Below are 17,963 nucleotides of genomic sequence, written 5' to 3'. Positions count from 1 at the left end.
AAAGTGTTCTGTCAGATCATACCGCAGTTACGTTGCGTCGCTGGAGTCATGTTAGTGATGTCAGAAGAGTATGACAGACACTACTCTCTCTCCCTCCTCCCCCCTCTGCCTCTCCTCACTTCTTTGTTTTACTCTTTTTCTTATTTTCTCTCTTAAGTGCGGTAGATAAGTTGTTAGCTCTCGCCTCCGTCTTCTTGCTCTTGCATATCTCAAAGTTGGAGCCTTACTTATAAAGTGTTAAGTCTGCACAAACAACTGAGCTAGTTCCTTGCAAATCTTGTTTCAAAGGTATTCAGTTGATTCATGATGCTTTTGTTCTTCCTTCAGCAGCACCATATGGGAACTAAGATGTGCCTTCACTTTGAAATGACAATAGTCTCAGTGATTTGATTGACAGACACAGCGTTTATTTTATTATGTGTGCTTCAGTCTGGGGTTGTGGTAGGGTAGAGTGGATTCTCTAAAGTTCTTAATTAGCTAACTTTCTCATGTTTTAATTTTGAGTGCAGAAGCGGAAGCCGTCTTTACCGCACGCACAAATATCTCACAGTGGACCATCTGTAAAGAATTTTCTCGCCCGGTTTGAGCTGTTTTGAAGACACGCAATGGTTCTTCATTTGTGAAGAAGTTAAAATTTTGAATTTCAATGACCCAATTTCAGCCTTTCTCTCCTGAATACACACATAGTGTTCATACACAAGAATGCATTTTTTTCAAGGTTCTGCATTCACAGAAAAATGTCAGCGATATAAATGACATACTGCTGGTTCTGCAACATTACTACATTTATCTAGTGCTGCTGTTGTTCTGATAAGTATGGCTGCAGGGGGTAGCCTCCCACTCAGCATGCTTAGCGGCAATTCAGAATTCAGTGTGGTATGCCTTGATGTGTTTGTTAGCTAAATGGTTGATTTGGCAGAGGTGCAGGTCCCCACTGCCTCTGCCCTCAATGAATAATGAATAAAGTGAATATTTGTGTCTTGTTGCTTGAAGAACAGTGGGTGGGTGATCTTTGGCCTCAGATGAGAGGCACACACACACCTCCAAGTTCACTGTGAGTTGAGCATGATTGTGTTTAGAGGTGGAAGAGCAAGCGTAGCACAGTGGATGTAATTATGTGGGAGAAAAAAAAGTGTGATTATGGAAAAAAAGAAAAGATTATTTTTGGTGTGTTTCAGCGTACGAGCTTACAGTTAAAAATATGCCTCCACTCGCTGTTTGAACTCTGTGGAGCAACAGGATTATTCAGAAATGATGTACTGTTTTTTTTTTTTTTTTTTAACATATTTTCCTGAGGTGCCAAGTTAAGGTCAGTCAGCCAGTTAAGAGGCCCTTAACACCTAACTTTACATGCTGCTCTTTTGAATTGAGTGTTCAAACATCTTGTGTCAGAATCTTGCTCGGGGCTGTGTGTTTGCAGGCGAAGAGGCTAAATTATTACCAAATACTTGCGAAAACATCGAGCTAGGAAAACCGCTTTGTGTTACAAATGAAATGTAATTGTTTTGGCAAATATGCTTCAGTATTATAATGAAAGACAGATAACCTACTGGAGTGACACAGGATAATGATCTATTATTCCTGACATTATACTGTTCTCCCAGTGATTGATCTGGTTATTCGGTGTTTGCGCAATCTGATCCAGCTCTTGGTAAGCTGTATAAATTAGGCTTCTTAGGAGTTTAAAAAATGGCCAGTCATTTGCCACATTGATGGATCTAAAGCTCTGTATTTAAAATAAGATTGTTTGTGAAATTCAATTGAACCTCCTTGGTGCTTGAAGAAAGACTTTTATGAAAAGCTTGACTCGGTAAATTAATATTGCACAGACTGGAGTGCGTGGATGCTTTTCTTTTTAAACATCCAACATGTAGGATTTAGTGGGATGCTATTGGCAGAAATGAAATATAATATAATTAGCATGTTTTCTTAAGTGTATAATCACCTGAAAATAAGAATTGTCATGTTTTCATTACCTTAGAATGAGTCGTTTACATCTACGTAGGGAGTGGGTTCTTGTCTATGAAGATCACCATGTTGCACAGCCATGTATCTACAGTAGCCTACATTGGACAAACCAAACACTAGCTCTAGATAGGGTCATTCGCATTTTTACGTTGGCCACCATTGTTAGCAGTGTCTTTGTAAGAGCCAAACAGCTTTAGAAAAACACTTTTATTCCCTTGCATTTGATCACTTTCCTCGATTAAATCACCAAGTTTGTTTGTTTTGGAGAGGAAGAGACCTCTGCATAGGGCTGGCCGTATGGCAAAACATTTTATCACAATAATTTTCCACATATTGATCGAAATTTATCACGATATGAAATTTGATAATGTTGTGAGTATTCTGATAATGTCTGACACCTGAAGAAACCAAATGACTCATTAGTTGAACTCACAATATAGTTTCTTAACATCAAATTAGGTAATATCATGTAAAGAACTGTGCAACCATTTTATAACACTGTAAAAATGCAAACATGCTTTGTGCATTGCATTCTAGTGTCAAAGGAAAATAAAGAAAAGCAGTACTCCTTCCCTCAGCTCAACATTCTCCAGCGTTTCTTTATCTTTTTATGCCTGAGCAGTCAGTCAATTTTGGCTCAATTTTTGAGAAGTGGTACCTCTGGCTTTGTTTTTGAAACAACTAATTAAATTAGCCTAAAACATATTCAGATAATGTAAATGAAAATAAAACCTGTAACCTTATATCACATCAAATTCCCAGGACAGCAAGCATTTCAATCTCAAATGTTTGTAGTAGTACAGCATAAGACAAAATGTAAACAAATGGATCACACTTAAGGCGCTGGGACATTTAAATACTCAACTATAAAAGAAAATAACAATTTACATCTCAAATTTTGGAGGTAGAAATCTGAACAAAAGCTACCTCTTCACAGTGCTCATGGGTTTCATGTCTTTGACTAGAAAGTGTGACACTGCGTCTGCTATATCCCTGCTCCATTTCAATAGCTTCTCATTCAGGGTTACGGCAGCAAAAGAGGACACTATTGATTTCTGTTTTGGTGCAGCCTGGCTAGTGTCACCCACAGCAGCAGAAGTGCTAGGCTGTTGAGCAACACTTGTTGGTGGACTAACTGCAGTTTTGGCCCAGATTTTCATGCTTTCAGTGTAGTTGCTGGGATGCCACCTTTTCAGGTGATGGAAAAGGTTTGTTGTGTCCGTCCTGGTTGGAACCAACCGACGACATATTCTGTAGACCGTCTTTGTCTGTGTGTTATCACATTTCAAGTAGCCAAACCACTTCCAAATTATTGACGTTGTGTAACCTTTTTTATCCACAGTTTAGTCCATTTTTGAGGATAATGCAAACTCTTATTCAGTTTCGTAGCAGCGTTGCTCGTCACTTCCACTCATTTTCCCCTCTTTTCATTATGTCCCTGCTACATTCAATTCCTTCTCACCGCAGCACACTCACCTCAGCCCTGACTATGCAATGAAAAATAACCGTGTGCAATGCTGTGGATCCCCATCACTGCAAATTGACTGACAGCTGTCTGTTAATTTCTGCTGCAGGACACGCTGTTTGGCTCTGTCTAGGTCTATCCATATTGAGTAAAAATTGCTATAGTTTATCATCGTCATCGACATATGTTTTATTGCCATCCTATTTTGAGATCGTTTTATCGCCCAACCCCACCTCTGAGTAACATAATATTATTCTGTCAATTTTTTTTTACGTATGCAATCGGATCAAAACATGGCCACAGGAACAGTGATGCAGTTTTTCAAGAGTCAACTTGTACGAAGGGACCCATTTTTGCATATTTGCATTCGATGCCCTGATCACATCCTGCTTAGGAGCAGGTGTGGTGTGGAGCTTAAGTTACCATGGTGTTGTTCCTTACTGAAAAATGACACACCAACATGGAACCAGAAAACCAGAGTCGAGGCCGAGTTAGCTTGTTAGCCCACTAATCCTGTTTTCCGAGACAGGCCTCAGGACTGTGGTACTTCTGTTCCTCCACAGTTTCTGTCAAGGCAGTATTATGTGTAGAGTAAAATAATTAACTGTTAGATTAAGAGAATTTTTTATTTTCCCCCTCGAAATTAATAGCAAGGCTGGTATTGTACACAACACAACAGGTGAGTATGATTTGAATTGCAAAATATATTTGCCTGAGGGGAATGTGTTTTTCATTTTCTAATATTATGTTTAAATGTATGTTTCAACAAAGTAATTATATTTTTTACTATAGAAAGATAAAAAACAATTTGGTTGTGACAGATGGTAGGAATCACAAGTCAGGTTTTAATTAATTGTGACACTACAGCATGTGCACATGTGCCTTTACTTTGATGCAGCATTTGTAAATGAGTACAGCATGTGTCAAGATTGGATCAGGTTGACAGTTATTACGTCAGTTATGGATTGCTTGTATGTCTGTGTGATTCCATGTCATGTGTGTGAAACCTGTTTGTCAGAGAAGGATGTGGGATTTCATGCAGACGTGCTCCGTGAGGGTTACAAATCTGTTTCCCTTGTCACAGCTCACTTACTGCAACAAAGAACACTTTCTCTGTGTCTGAGAGAACACCCCCCCACAACCTACATCTCTTTCTCTGTACCTCCCAGGTGTGGTATCTCTCTGGCTGGGTGTGCTACCTCCAGCTTGAAAAAGCAAAAGAGAGGCAAGACAGAGAGGGAGGAGAAGTGACAGAGGAGGACACGGAGGAGTGGAAGGCATTGAAGGAGGCAGCCAGATCGTACCTGACCAGCGCTAAGAAGGTAATTCAGGTTCAGGCTGCTCACAAACCCAATGATTGTTGCTTTTTATGATACAGGTATAGTTGTGGTTCATTTCTTCAATACTGCATGGCCAGTGGATAAAAGTAACTAAGGACATTTACTCAAGTACTCTGCTTAAAGGTGAACAATGCAGCAATATTCAGTCACCTAACTTTGCCCCTCTTCCCTGCGATGCTTATATGGACACTGCAAACTACTACTGTAGGACCGTTACATTTCCTACAATGGAAAAGCCGATGCTTTAGCAAGCTAACAAAGCTAACCGCTTGCACCCACCCGTCCAACAGAGAACAGGCCAACTCTGCATTTCTCTTCATCTCCATCCTCTCCGTCAGTACTCACCAGCAAAAGTGAAAATAAAAGCCAACCCCAGCTACACTCTCGTTTTGGAACGAGCTTTATCCGCTTGGCGCTTTGCCTCGCCATATTTGCTTTTTTTTTGGTGCTGTGTCCGCAATTGCTGCATCTTCCTTTTGCATGCATGCTGCTTATGGCCTGGCACCTGGTTGCAACCTTTTTACAAAGTCTTGACACAGCAGTACAAGAAGAGAATAAGAAAATACAGGAGTGTCTGCAAATAAATACACTGCCACACACATCCAGTGGTTCATAAGTAATGGTTGGTATGTATGAGTCTATACATTGTTTTTTAAGTACTTGCACTTAAGTATTTCCATCACGATACTTAATACTTCTGTGTCACTACATTTCAGAGGGAGATATTGTATTTCACAGCATTTATCTGACAGCCATTGTTTGTAGTTGCTGTCATTTCTGGTTACGTAATAGCTCTGAGTGAGTCAATTTATTGGCCTATCAACAAAGCCATTTTTCATGCAAAAATGCCAAACATTTTATGTTTTCATCTTCTCAAATAGACAATTTGTTCTAAATTGCAGGAAACTGAATATTTTCGGGGTTCGAACTACTTGGTTGGACAAAACAAGACTTTCAAAGTTGTCACTTCAGTAATTGTGATGGGCAACCTCATGCTTTACAAACTAAACTCTTAATGGATTGATCAAGAAGATAAATTGCACATTAACCCATAATGAATATCATTATTTCCAGACCTATACAAAATAATTCTTGATGAAAAATTAGGTACTTTTACTAAAGAAAAATTTTGAATGAACGACTGTTGCTTGTTATATTGGTGGTTTTACAAAAGTAATAGACTTGAATACTTCTTCCATCACTGTGTGCGGTAACTGTGGGTACAGATAGTTACATCCAGTACAATGTCACAATACGTAAGACTCCTAAGAACCAGTTCTTGTCAGAGAAGGAGCACATGCAGTCCTGTGAACATGAGAGGATTCTAACTAAGCTCCATTGTTGCCACAGAAATGTCTTTTAGTACAATCTCAGAGGTTTAAGTACACCCCGTCTTTCTCCCATTCCCCCTCACATACACGCACGCACGCACACACACACTCGGAGTGATGTGTCTCATTCATTCTGTCATTCTGTCAGGGAGCAATGCCTCTATGGGGCTGTGATTCATGTTATTCTAAAATCCAATAGGCTTGTAAATCAGACAGCACAGACTGAGGGATGGCAGGCCCCACCTACAATTCCTCTCCTTTTCACCTCCCCACCCAGCTACCCACCTTCCCCCCTCCTCCCCCACCACATCCTGTTCCTCTACAGATGAGTAGGGGCAGCAGAGTGGCAATATATTGATGTCTGTCTCTCTGGCCAGCAGTGTAGTGACAGACCTGTCTAACCAGTATCCACTGGGGATGTCCACAACTGAGACAGGAGCAAGGTGGGTTTTGAGCTGCCAAGAGGGAGAATGGCAAAAACTGTGGGGGAAAGAAATGGCACAGGGCGAGTATAGATTTGAGCTGCCGGCTTTGTGGTGAGAGTTAATAAAAAATAAAAAAAAAAAGACAAATTGAAAATAATAGAATTGAGAAATGGGGAGACTTAAGTACTTAACCATTTTTGCGCGGGGATATAATGCAAGGGAATAAAAAGGTGAAAGAATAGCAAAAGAATTGAGTGAGGCTTCAGAGCGTGACAAGTAAACAGCAAAGCTGTTTCTTTGTAGAGTGACTGAAGCAACAGGCACAGAATAATGTGAAAGGTAAATGCACGAAGACCTTGAAAAGGTGAGGTGGAATGTGGAGAGAAGTCGGCCCCCCTCATGGTTCACTTAATTCCTCGGCTAGGAGCTCTTGCTCATATGTGTGTGCATCTGCACATTGTGTAGTCAAGATTCTCCCTTGTTTATATCAGAGCTTTGTTTCGGAGCGTCACTGTGAGTGTTAATTATTAACGATGAGTCAGTCTGCTAGTTAAAATGGGCTCCAACATGGAAATGAGGCCTCAAAGCCCAACGGCTTGTTTTGGCGCCAGTCCACTTCTCTGCATACTTTATGACTTTGCTAAGTGTCTATGCATGCATGTGTGTGTGTGTGTGTGTGTGTGTGTCTGTGTGTCTGTGTGTCTGTGTCTGTGTCTGTGTCTGTGCGTGTGCATGTGCGTGCGTGAGACAGAGAGAGAAAGCATGCGGGTATGCGTAGGCGCACCTTATGTGGATGCACATATTTAATTATGGTTGTGTGTGCCAACTTGCATATCTAATTATTTGTTAAGAAATGTCTTCATTATTCATCTCTTCTGTGATCGATACTTGTGCACGTTCACACACACACACACACACACACACACACACACACACAGCATTCAGCTGAGATACTCTAAAACGGAATGATGGGGAGGAATGGATGGGTTGAGAGGACAAGAAAGAAGTGTAGGAGAGGAGCAGGAGGGTGAGCAGGAGTGGGAGAATGAAAGGGGAGGCGAGGCAGGGAACAGATTGGATGGTGTGTGTGTGTGTGTGTGTGTGTCTGTATCTGTGTGTGTGTGCGTGCAGGGGGTGTAGCTGGTGAATAGTGGCGAGGGTAAAATCAATAGTAAACCGGACGTGAAATGGAATTTGAGTCTCAGCCAGATAGGGTGCGATTGAAGAAGGATCTGCAGTGTATGCACAGAGGACAGCGTTATATACGTGTGTGCATGTGTGTGAGTGTGTGCGTGCGTGTGCACAGAGGCAGCTAGGGCAAACAGAGGTCAAAAGCTTTACTATTTGATGTGGCTGAAAGGGTATCCCATGAGCACAGATTGTGGGCAGGGTTGGTCCAAGGTGTGCTCTTCATGTAATTTTAATGCCTTTCCCTACCAAGGATGTGACTGAAGGACTGAAGTGTTAAGTTGTGTGTGTGTGTGTGTGTGTGTGTGTGTGTGTGTGTGTGTGTGCATGTGTGTGCATGTGTTTGAGTTTGCGGTCAGCCCTCTTGAGACTTCCAGCGACATGCTCTGTTCACACTCAGGAAGGTCTAATCTTAACCAGTGTCACACCCTTGCTTGTGAAGAAGTATGTGTTTGTATGACAGAGCGAGACAGAGAAGAGGAAGAAAGTGTGTTGAAACAATGTATCTAATTAATGCTCTCTTACTAATGAAGAGATATACAGTCGGAGTGGAAAGGAATGAGGAGGGCAGGATTGAGGATACAGAGGGGAGCTGAGGGGAGGGCAAGATTTTGGCACTATTCTGCCAGATTGGTAGACAATAGGTGTGTGCATGTGCAAGTTTAAGATGTGAAAGTATGAAGAGGTATCTATCTCCTTGACAGGAAGGTCATTTGGTGAGAGTGTACGAGTGTGAAAGAAAGAAAGCCAGAGACAAAGTACACGAGGGGAAAATGGTCAGGGGAAGAATCTGGGAGAATGAAGGCATTGGTAAATGAAAGGGGAAGTTAAGTGCAGATGCGAAACAGAAGGTGAACAATGATGGACTGATTAGGCTTTCACCACCTAATTAGCCTGTCTTTATGCTGCCATATAAGCTGTAGAAAAAGGTTTCCATCAAGAAAGGAGCAGAAGAGAATCAATTTAGGTATGAAGGGTACATAAGTGCTTATTATTACACTTTTGCCCACTGCATACTGGACAAAAGATAGCACTTGCAGATAATCCACATTTAAGCTGGACCGTACTATATATCCAAAGAAATTAAATAATTGTAGAGAAAGAAATGAATTAAAGGGACACTTCAGATTTTCTTTATGCCAGCACACTTTCACTTTCTCCTTTTAAAGGGAGCATAAAGCCCCTGCATGCTGCAGTGTAATGACCATAAACAGGGTGAGACCTCATTCAGCCCCTGAAGCACTTACATTGTGCACCTTAAGCGAACGTAATTATGTTTTGTATTAAAATCCATCGGCCTATTCAATTCTGTTACCAAGCATTGGAGCTGTTGTCATTATCATGAAGTCAAACTTGCCAGCACTTCTCTGTAATAGTTTCTTTCCTGTGAACGCTGCCGTGTTGATTTATGCCACATCGTGTTTTGAAACTCGGGGAAGTTCACAAGTTTCAAATTGGTTTCTCTGTTTAGAAGTTTGTCAGTTTTCAGGTGAACATTCAGGAGCGTGTGGCATTGAGTTTAACAATATGTGGGGCAAGCCATGTGACATTTGGAAAAGATTTTATTTAAAAGTAGAGAAATGCAGTAATAACTCAAATTCACCAGGATACATTGCTGCTGCTGTGTGGCCACTTAGTATTTTGAGGAAGATTATTTAGAGATGAATGACATTTGAACTTGTTTACATTATACTAAACTTGGCTCACTGTGACTGTTTAGTGTATACAAAAATATTGAATTAGAGGTTGAATATATTGGTGTTCTTCAAATGGAAACGCCCACTCAGCTACCAGCAAAAAGCTGTGATGTTTGTTAGAGCGCTGATAACTGAAAGGGATAGTTGGCATTTTTTGAAGTGAGGTTATTTGAGTTATTAATCTATAGTCAGTGTCAGACGGTGGTCGGCATGCCCCCCAATTTGGAGAAAAGGACAGACAGCATGGAAGCTAAATAATTTAGTGCTGTGGACAGGGGTAGCAGCAAAATCTAGAGTATTTTGACAGCTTCACCTTGCCATCCGACAGCCCTTTTCTATGGGGAACTGAAGTCGTTGTGTCACTCAAAGCCACCAGGATCAAAAACAGTAATTGTACCACACAGAACACAGGAGTTGCTGGTCTGCCTCGATCAGTTAGTACACTGCTTAGCTTCTGTGGAGGATAGGGGATTATCATCTGTAAACATATATCTGCGTACCGTATGTATGCCGAATCTGTAGGCAGTGGTACAAAATTTTGGTATCAGAAGCATTCTGGTTTCTGTTTGTAGTCTGAGTAATAATGACCAGTCACGTTTGAGCAGGCTTTGGTTGCCTGCAGGTAAACAGTCCATCTAGAGAGCAAGAGAGAATGAACGCCTTGGATGAAATGAAATCGGAGAACCCATCCGCTGTCGTCTGATGAGGATTTAGCTTTTTATGAAGTTTTTCTCTGATTAATGTGCATTCATATGAAAATATCTGGCAATACAGCTCAGCTGAAATCTTGTTTGCACCTACCTCAAGTTACCAGTGGAGCTGTAATAATGAGGGTCACACTAAAGAAGAAGTTTTGGTCTGGATATCCACTGGCTATGCTGGATCTCCCGAAATACTGACTGTTGCCCTCAGAGGCTGTATCGTCATCAGATGATAGTCGATGGGTCCCAGGATCGGACAAGTATTGCTAAGTTGGAAAATCGATAACACACAGTTATGTGTTGGTTTACACATGAACATGAAATGAGTTGGGTTAAAAGGTTTATTTGTGGCAAGGTTGGGCCACATTGGGCGATAGGTGGTGTACACCCTGGACAGGTCGCCAGACTATCACAGGGGCTAACAGATAGAGACAGACAACCATTCACACTCACAATCACACCTACGACCACTACTACTAACCTGCATGTGGGAGGAAGCCAGAGTACCCCATGCTAACACCGGGCGAACATGCAAATTCTGCAGAGAAGGACTCCCTCACCCAAGGGTTGAACCTTCCACCCTGAGTTTGAACCAGGAACCCTCTTGCTGTGAGGCGATAATGCTAACCACTGCACCACAGTGCTGCCGGATAATAGTATTTGATACTAAAATACTTGATTTGAATACATAAAGAAAACTACTGGAACACGCTCCTCAACAACACCACATGTGCTTATAAACTTGACTAAGAGTTACTGCCATGCTAACGGCTCTGTGAGGTTGTACAAAGGCACAGCGGGGCTTTGAGCTTAATGCTAATGTTAACATGTGAATATATTTATAGTAACAATGCTAGCACGCTAATGTTTAGCAAGTATATTTACCATGTTCATCATTAAAGTTCCGTTAATCAGCATGCTAACATTGGCTAATTAGCACTACACACAAAGTACGTTGATGGGAATGTCATTAGTTTCATAGGTATGTGGTTGAGTAAAATTTTGAGCTGATGATGGTGCTCGAGAAAAAAAATCAGAGGATCACAGAAGTTGTTATAATTAATCATCTGGGCAACATAAATGTATGTCTAAAATTTTTACAGCAATCCTTCCAATAGCTGTGGAGATATTTCAGTGAAACCAAAAATGTCAACCTTATGGTGGCACTGCAGGAAGAATGTGGGGATCCCCGCAGTCATTCATTCATTCATTTATTCATTCATTCATCCAGTGACTGTGGAGATATTTCAGTCTGGCCCAAAGCAGTGGACCGACATTGCCATCCCTACAGCCGTGGAGCTAGCCTTGGTTAAAAAGAATAGCGTATTCACGGTGAGAACAGATGTGCCCATGTGCCCCTTCATGTGTAAGTGTAAAATATGTTGTGTGTGTTTGTGAGTTGTTATGGCAATGGTCAAGTGTGCTTTGGGCTGTGACTTAGGGTCTTGAAAGTAGAGCAAAGTGGACCATGAAAGAGTTATACGATTACATACGCTCTCACACACACTCACACACCCACACACACACTCTCTCCCTCCCTCTCTAGGCAGCTCTCTGGGCCGTGAAAGTGAGAAGAGAAAACATAGGCTGTTGTAAATGAGAAATGCCTGTGTTTCTTGCGACGGCGGTGCTGATCTCAGCAGCGTTCGGTGTGGAATGTGTAAAGAATAGCTCCTGTTTGTTTAGCTAGCCGAAAGCATCACAATGAATAATCACATTCCATCCAGCAGACACACTACGCTATTGATTCGTAGTAAATATCACCACGTAGAAATACAGTTTCCAAATGGCATTCAGTATTGTTGAACATACAGGTTTTGTTTTTTTTGCACACGTTCACTGAATTTCTTACATTATTTCTCTTACGCAACTCTTATGAAAGACACCCTCCACCTCTTACCCAAGGCTGTAATGTGCAATTATTCTGGGTATTGAGCCAAGCCTATTGTAAAGCAAACCCAACTTTTATTCAGAGTGCCTGTTGTGGATAAACATCTCCAGGCATTTCAGAGTGACATTGGCAGAATGAAAATCAGTGTTTTTTCCCCCCCGTAAGTGTGTGTGGTGCTTTAAGGAGGCTGAGAGGGTCAGCTCTCCCTCGGTATCAGACCCTGTGACTGGACCTGGGTCACGCTCCACCTCCCTGGAGCTCCATCCTGCGGAGACAGCATCCACTTAAATATATACACACGCACACACACACACACCGCCCATTCTTACACTCTAAATGAGCTCCCATGTGACTGCGTGTCTCCTGTCAGGACCTGCTGTTGCTTGGAGACTGGTCCTGGGGCAAAGCAGTCACACACACTCTTCTTCACTCTCCTGGCCTCGTTACACTTTTAGTGAGAATGATGGCACTCAGCTGCTTATTGTCCGTGTGCTCTAGGGAGTGTGTGTGTATATGTATGTGTGTGTGTGTGTGTGTGTGTGTGTGTGTGTGACTAAATAGAATAATATTCCGAGATGATCTTATAAACCATTCCCCACTCGCCCTCTTTTTCTCTCTAGTTTTGTTGCTGGAAAGAAAAGCATAAACATAAATCGCTGTATCAGTTCCCCCCTTTGTCTGTATATGCACACACAGAAACGCAGTGTTATGCTTTGCTGTCCTTGGTGGTAGCTCCAGTAGTTTTATCACCAAACTTTGAGTTCAGTAATTACACACAAGCAGAGTATTTTACAGAGATAAATCTGCTGGCTGCTTTGAGAACAGGACGTTTTTTTTTTGTTTTTTTTATCTCGCTCCTTCATGGCATATTTCACTGAGATAACAACTTTGATTATGTGTGTGTGTATGTGCACATGTACGTCGCCACATAACCATATGTGCTTCGGGATAAGTTCCTCTGCGCGTGCGCATGCATGTTGCAACAGCAAGAGGAAGATAAATGGTCTTTTTGTCTCCTGTGCGGCTGAATGGTGTATCAAATGTGCTGATTTGCCAAACGAAAGACAAAAACTGTTTACCAGCGTTTTGTGAGCCGTGACTGCCTCGCTGACAAAATGCAGCTGCTGTTGGATATTTCAGGCGGCCTAACCAGCACTTGGAGACTTAAAACCTTAGGGCTGCTCACTTCCCTCAACTCCAAGCTGCTGCTTACTGATGCCGTAGTGATGCACTGTTATCTTCAGTGACACAACGGAAGAGCCTCAGTCGAGAGCTTTTCACTCACCATATCTCATTTCTTGTATTGCCTCCACGGTATAATTTTGCACTTCATGTTCAGTCTCAACATTGCTGTTGTATAACCTACTTTCTATTTAAAATTTCCATTTTTCCAGTCTACTCACTAGCCCATTACACACTTGCATCATCTCTTTTTGTCTTTTTTTTCCCCTCCTCTCCCTCTTCCCCAGCTGTACAGTAAGCTGCGATGTGATGACCAGCCGATGTTGGAGCATGTGGAGCAGCTGCTAGGCAGTCTAGGAGGAGAGCTGGAGGGAGAGGAGGGAGACCCAGTTGTGGATGAAGACTTTGAACCCTGCAGTGATGAGGAGGAGGACAATGCAGAGGCACCTATGGAACACTGATCACAGCCCCTTCCTTGTACTCTGTGAATTCCCATCATGTTTCCCTTCACTTAAAGTGTTCAAGTGCACTCTCTAAAGTGCCTTTTGTACCAGTTATCCTTTCACGCCAGTTTATCAAAGATGAAATTTGAAATCAAGTGAGATGCACAAAAAGAGTGGCATTAAAAGCTGCAGTCTACTCAATCTCTTTCAGTCGGTTGTTTAATGCTTTTGGTGAAATAAGTGCATACTTGAGTAATGCCTCCCTTAATCTCCTTGACAGATGTTGATGAAATAAATTAGTTTTAGGGCTTTACTTCTTACCAGCAGCAAAAACAAAACACCTTTGAATGCTTTTACCTCTTATACGCACCCACGCATTGATTTTCTACAAGCAAACACACACGGCACATGCGCACACACACAAAACAAAGTGCACAAAAGCTGCACGTTAATTACTTCAGCTCTTCCTCAATACAGCAGCAGCCGCAGTAGCAGTGTTTCCCTCTCAGCCTGCAGTAAAGTGAAACATCTCAACGGGAAGTTATTATTACTAGAAGACCGTGTCTGCCAACAAACAGTTAATGTCGTCTTAACATGTACCGGTTCTAATATTCCAAGTTTGTGTGTAATTCTTGAATTTTAATGCTATTCAGTTTATTCTCCTGCTTTGCCCCCTACCCCCCTTTTTTGTGTTAACTCATTGGATTCAACAAGGCAAGACACAATAGAGAGAATTTGACATTAACTTATGCAGCATGCGTTTCTCTCTCTGCTAGACTGTTCAAAGTGGCTGGTACAAAGCCTTTCAGAAAGGAGAAACGGGCAACTCTGACTTCTTTTTCTTTTTTTCAACTAGTTTTCAGAGTGCAGCCTTTTACAATTCTCAGGCAGGGTTATGTAGTGTAATGGTATGGGTTAGTGTAATGGAGTGACACAATAACGAACTGATGCTTTTCAACTTCTTTTATATGTTTTGCAATTGAGGGCAGAAAGGTGAAGAGCAAGAGTTTGTACTCTGTGGTGGAGAGCTACACACAAAGAAAAGATAACGTTTGAACATGGTTTTTGTGACTAACAACAAAAAAACTCAAAATGTAAGACACTGACAGCATGACAAGCTATTGATTCAGGCCAGAGGTGTCAGACAAAGCCTACCATGTGACAAAACTGGACACTTTTTTCACATCACAGACCTTGAGGCAATACTTCACCCTAGTGTCCTATAGCAGAGAAATTATTCCCCGTTTCCTGCCAAGGGACTACAGATGAAAATTAGCTTAAAGCTAGCTCTGGTGCAGCTAAGTAGCTGTGCACTGTCCCTGTTAAATAAGATTTAAAAAAAAGATGATTTGTATATCAGTTGTGTTGTTATGTTAAATTTGTGAAAAAGACTGTTTATCTCCCGTGCCTCCATGGCGAATGAAGAATCCAAAAGTGGTGATTCTTGATGAGTCTTGATCTTGATGAATTTAAGTAAAGATTGATTGTGTCTATCAACAGGAAACTATATCAGATCATGTATTGACAAACTCACGCATTCAGTCATTTTCCATAACCGCTTATCCTGTTGGGGGTCGCGGGGGGGCTGGAGCCTATCCCAGCTGACATTGGGCGAGAGGCGGGGTACACCCTGGACAGGTCATCAGACTATCACAGGGCTGACACATAGAGACAGACAACCATTCACACTCACATTCACACGGGCAATTTAGAGTCACCAATTAATCTGCACGTCTTTAGACTGTGGGAGGAAGCTGGAGCACTTGGAGAAAAATCACGCTGACATGGGGAGAGGATGCAAGCTCCACACGGAGGGGCACCAGGAGCCCTCTTGCTGTGAGGCAACAATGCTAACCACTGCACCACTGTGCCGCCAACTCTCACAAAACTAGTGCAATATAATCCAGTCTCATTCATCCAGTCGTATGCTCAGTACTTCCCAAACACATACATTTTCTCTAAAACCTTACTAAATAGAACATCTCCTTAAAGACTGTGTGACTCACGGACAAGTAGTGTGTCTGGGCGCGGATGCATGATAAGGCTCAGTGAAATGCATGAGCAGAGTTGAAATACACACGCTTGCCCAGGCGTGCTATTTATATGTGATATGTAAATAGTAAGGTCTTTGCTGCCTTGCATAGAGCCGTATGATGGAATCGAACCTGTGGCAGCTGTGGAAAGGACATGGCCTTTGTACATGGGGACCCTGCTCTTCCAGATGAGTTAGTAAGCACCCCAGTTATTCAAATTTTTACTTGAGTTAAAGTGCTGGTGTACTTGCCTCTAAAAATAACTAAGTAACAACACTGCTGTATTATTGCTATAGTGCATTTACAGACCCTAATGACTCTGAAACAACCTACTGAACACACTTGTTTGTAGAACAGAAATAAAATCTTTTCCTGACATTTAACAACTGTTTACATACCTCTAAATAGTCTCTCAGGTTGGATGGGAATTTTTTTTCTCCATTTCAAACATGGACTTCAGATATGGCCATGTGTGCTCTGGTGGGAAGGAGTCATTGTCTTTTTCTGTTGTAGCCATTACTGCCACAGGCAAGTTCAAATTGTACTATTACAAAATTGTAGCAAGCACTTTCAACTTGACTGACCGGCATAGGAAGAGTACTTTACTCTTAGTGCTTGTTTTCTCCTGTGGTGAACACAGTGCACTGGCTACTGCATTTTAGAAAGGAAAAGAAAATTTAGCTTAAATATAATGAGTAACTGGGCCCTTCATAGAAATGAAGCTGAGTCCAAAGTACAATTTTTGTCTTTCAAATGTTGTGGAGTAACAGTCATAACATTCCTGAAAAAATAATAATCACGCAAAGTACATATACTTAAAAGATGTACTTAAGTACAGTATGCAAGTAACTGTACTTCTTTACAGTCTAACCCAGCAAATGATCATTTTGTTGGTGAAGTATTCCTTTAGTATCTCAAAATCTTTCAAACACACACTCTTACTTCAGCAGAATTGGTATTGACCTGCCCAATTTAATCAGTATCTTTGATTTTTTTAACGTAATATTATTTTGAAACACAGTTTGTAGGCCTACATTAGCTTCTGTGCACCTTGCAAAATATACACAGCAGTTGGGACTTTTCTTAAACCCTGATGTATGTTTGGTGCAAGTTAGAGGCTGTTTTTCCTTTTTTATAACGTGACATTTTCTCCCCAGGTACCTTTAGCAGTGAGACTATATGTGGTGCACATTCTGTAACACACATATACCACAGAGTATATCTCCATGCACCATGCCTGTTAACAAACACAACACACCACAGGCATCCACTGCTGCGCGGCCCCTTTGAAGAATTTCATAACCGGTAAATGGGAACGTTATCTGAGATTTTGCTCCCGATAGTGACCCTGCTGCAAGCTGAGAGGCCTGTTCGGGAACACAGGGGTTCAGATACCACGATCTGATTGTGTTTAAGGAGCGTTAAATAAAACTCAGGATAAATGTTAACAGCAGTGACACTCTGTGTGTGTGTGTGTGTGTGTGTGTGTGTGTGTGTGTGTGTGTGTGTGTGTGTGTGTGTGTGTGTGTATGCTGCAGATATTGATAGCTTAATGTGATATGATGTGTTGTTATTTGTGGCCCCGGCTTTGCTCAGAAATATTCATGTCTGTGATGTTTAATGTATGATAATGCACCAGGAGTACAGGCATAGAGGACTGACTACCTGGAGCGGTGCTGTCATCTAGCATTTGGCTTTATAATTAAAATGGGCTCTAGTGGGTTTCTACATTTTTGTGTGTGTGTGTGTGTGTGTGTGTGTGTGTGTGTGTGTTGCCGTGTGTCCATGCGGCTCATCTGCAGTGCCGTGTGATTAATGACTCCAGGGGTGAGTGAACATCAGCGGTCAGCCCTTTCTGGTTATTCTGAGCTGACCTAGTGTGAGTGGGCCATAGTGGACACAAAGCCTCGGGTGATCTCAAAATCCTTGGCCATTCTCTCACCTGTACATCAGCCTCAGCATTGCAGGAATGTTTTCTCTTGCTGTGAGAGGGGAGTGCAGTTTCTACACAAGGACACACATTCAATCACGGGGAAAGGACACTCACTGTTTACTCGCATTCTTTCCCGCTCCATGCTGAAAATCGCTTTCAGAGAGGCCAGAATGGCTCTCTGAGAGGCCAAAGCACAGAAATAATCTGCCTTGTATAAATACAGCATATTCCTTCGCCTCATATCTGCAAGGTTTAATCTTTAAAGTTTCATATGTCCATGAATGACAAATATATGCATAACAAAAAACTTACCTTGTATGCACAGTCGATGCCTGAGGTGCATTCATACATTAAGCACACTTGTCC

At 41.8% G+C, this 17,963-nt stretch overlaps 2 protein-coding genes across 2 annotated transcripts in view; both read left to right on the top strand.

The window, feature by feature from the left end:
• The window catches only part of upp1 (uridine phosphorylase 1), a 189,958-nt gene extending 180,854 nt beyond the window's left edge, over positions 1-9,104 (top strand). The window contains exon 9 of the transcript XR_007449912.1: positions 9,094-9,104. The gene's annotated coding sequence lies outside the window, so the exon portion shown is untranslated. The remainder of the gene's footprint in view (positions 1-9,093) is intronic.
• The window catches only part of si:dkey-12j5.1 (uncharacterized), a 32,592-nt gene extending 16,577 nt beyond the window's left edge, over positions 1-16,015 (top strand). Inside the window, exons 10-11 of the mRNA XM_049584705.1 lie at positions 4,603-4,755; positions 13,476-16,015. Of these exons, the coding sequence (XP_049440662.1) occupies positions 4,603-4,755; positions 13,476-13,649 (327 nt within the window). The 3' untranslated portion in view covers positions 13,650-16,015. The remainder of the gene's footprint in view (positions 1-4,602; positions 4,756-13,475) is intronic.
• The last annotated feature ends 1,948 nt before the right edge of the window (positions 16,016-17,963 follow it).

Source organism: Epinephelus fuscoguttatus, linkage group LG8 (genome assembly GCF_011397635.1).
Source record: "Epinephelus fuscoguttatus linkage group LG8, E.fuscoguttatus.final_Chr_v1".
In the NCBI taxonomy this organism is placed as follows: domain Eukaryota; kingdom Metazoa; phylum Chordata; class Actinopteri; order Perciformes; family Serranidae; genus Epinephelus; species Epinephelus fuscoguttatus.
The sequence above is the reverse complement of the archived record's forward strand: the minus strand, read 5'-3'. Positions and strand labels throughout refer to the sequence as shown.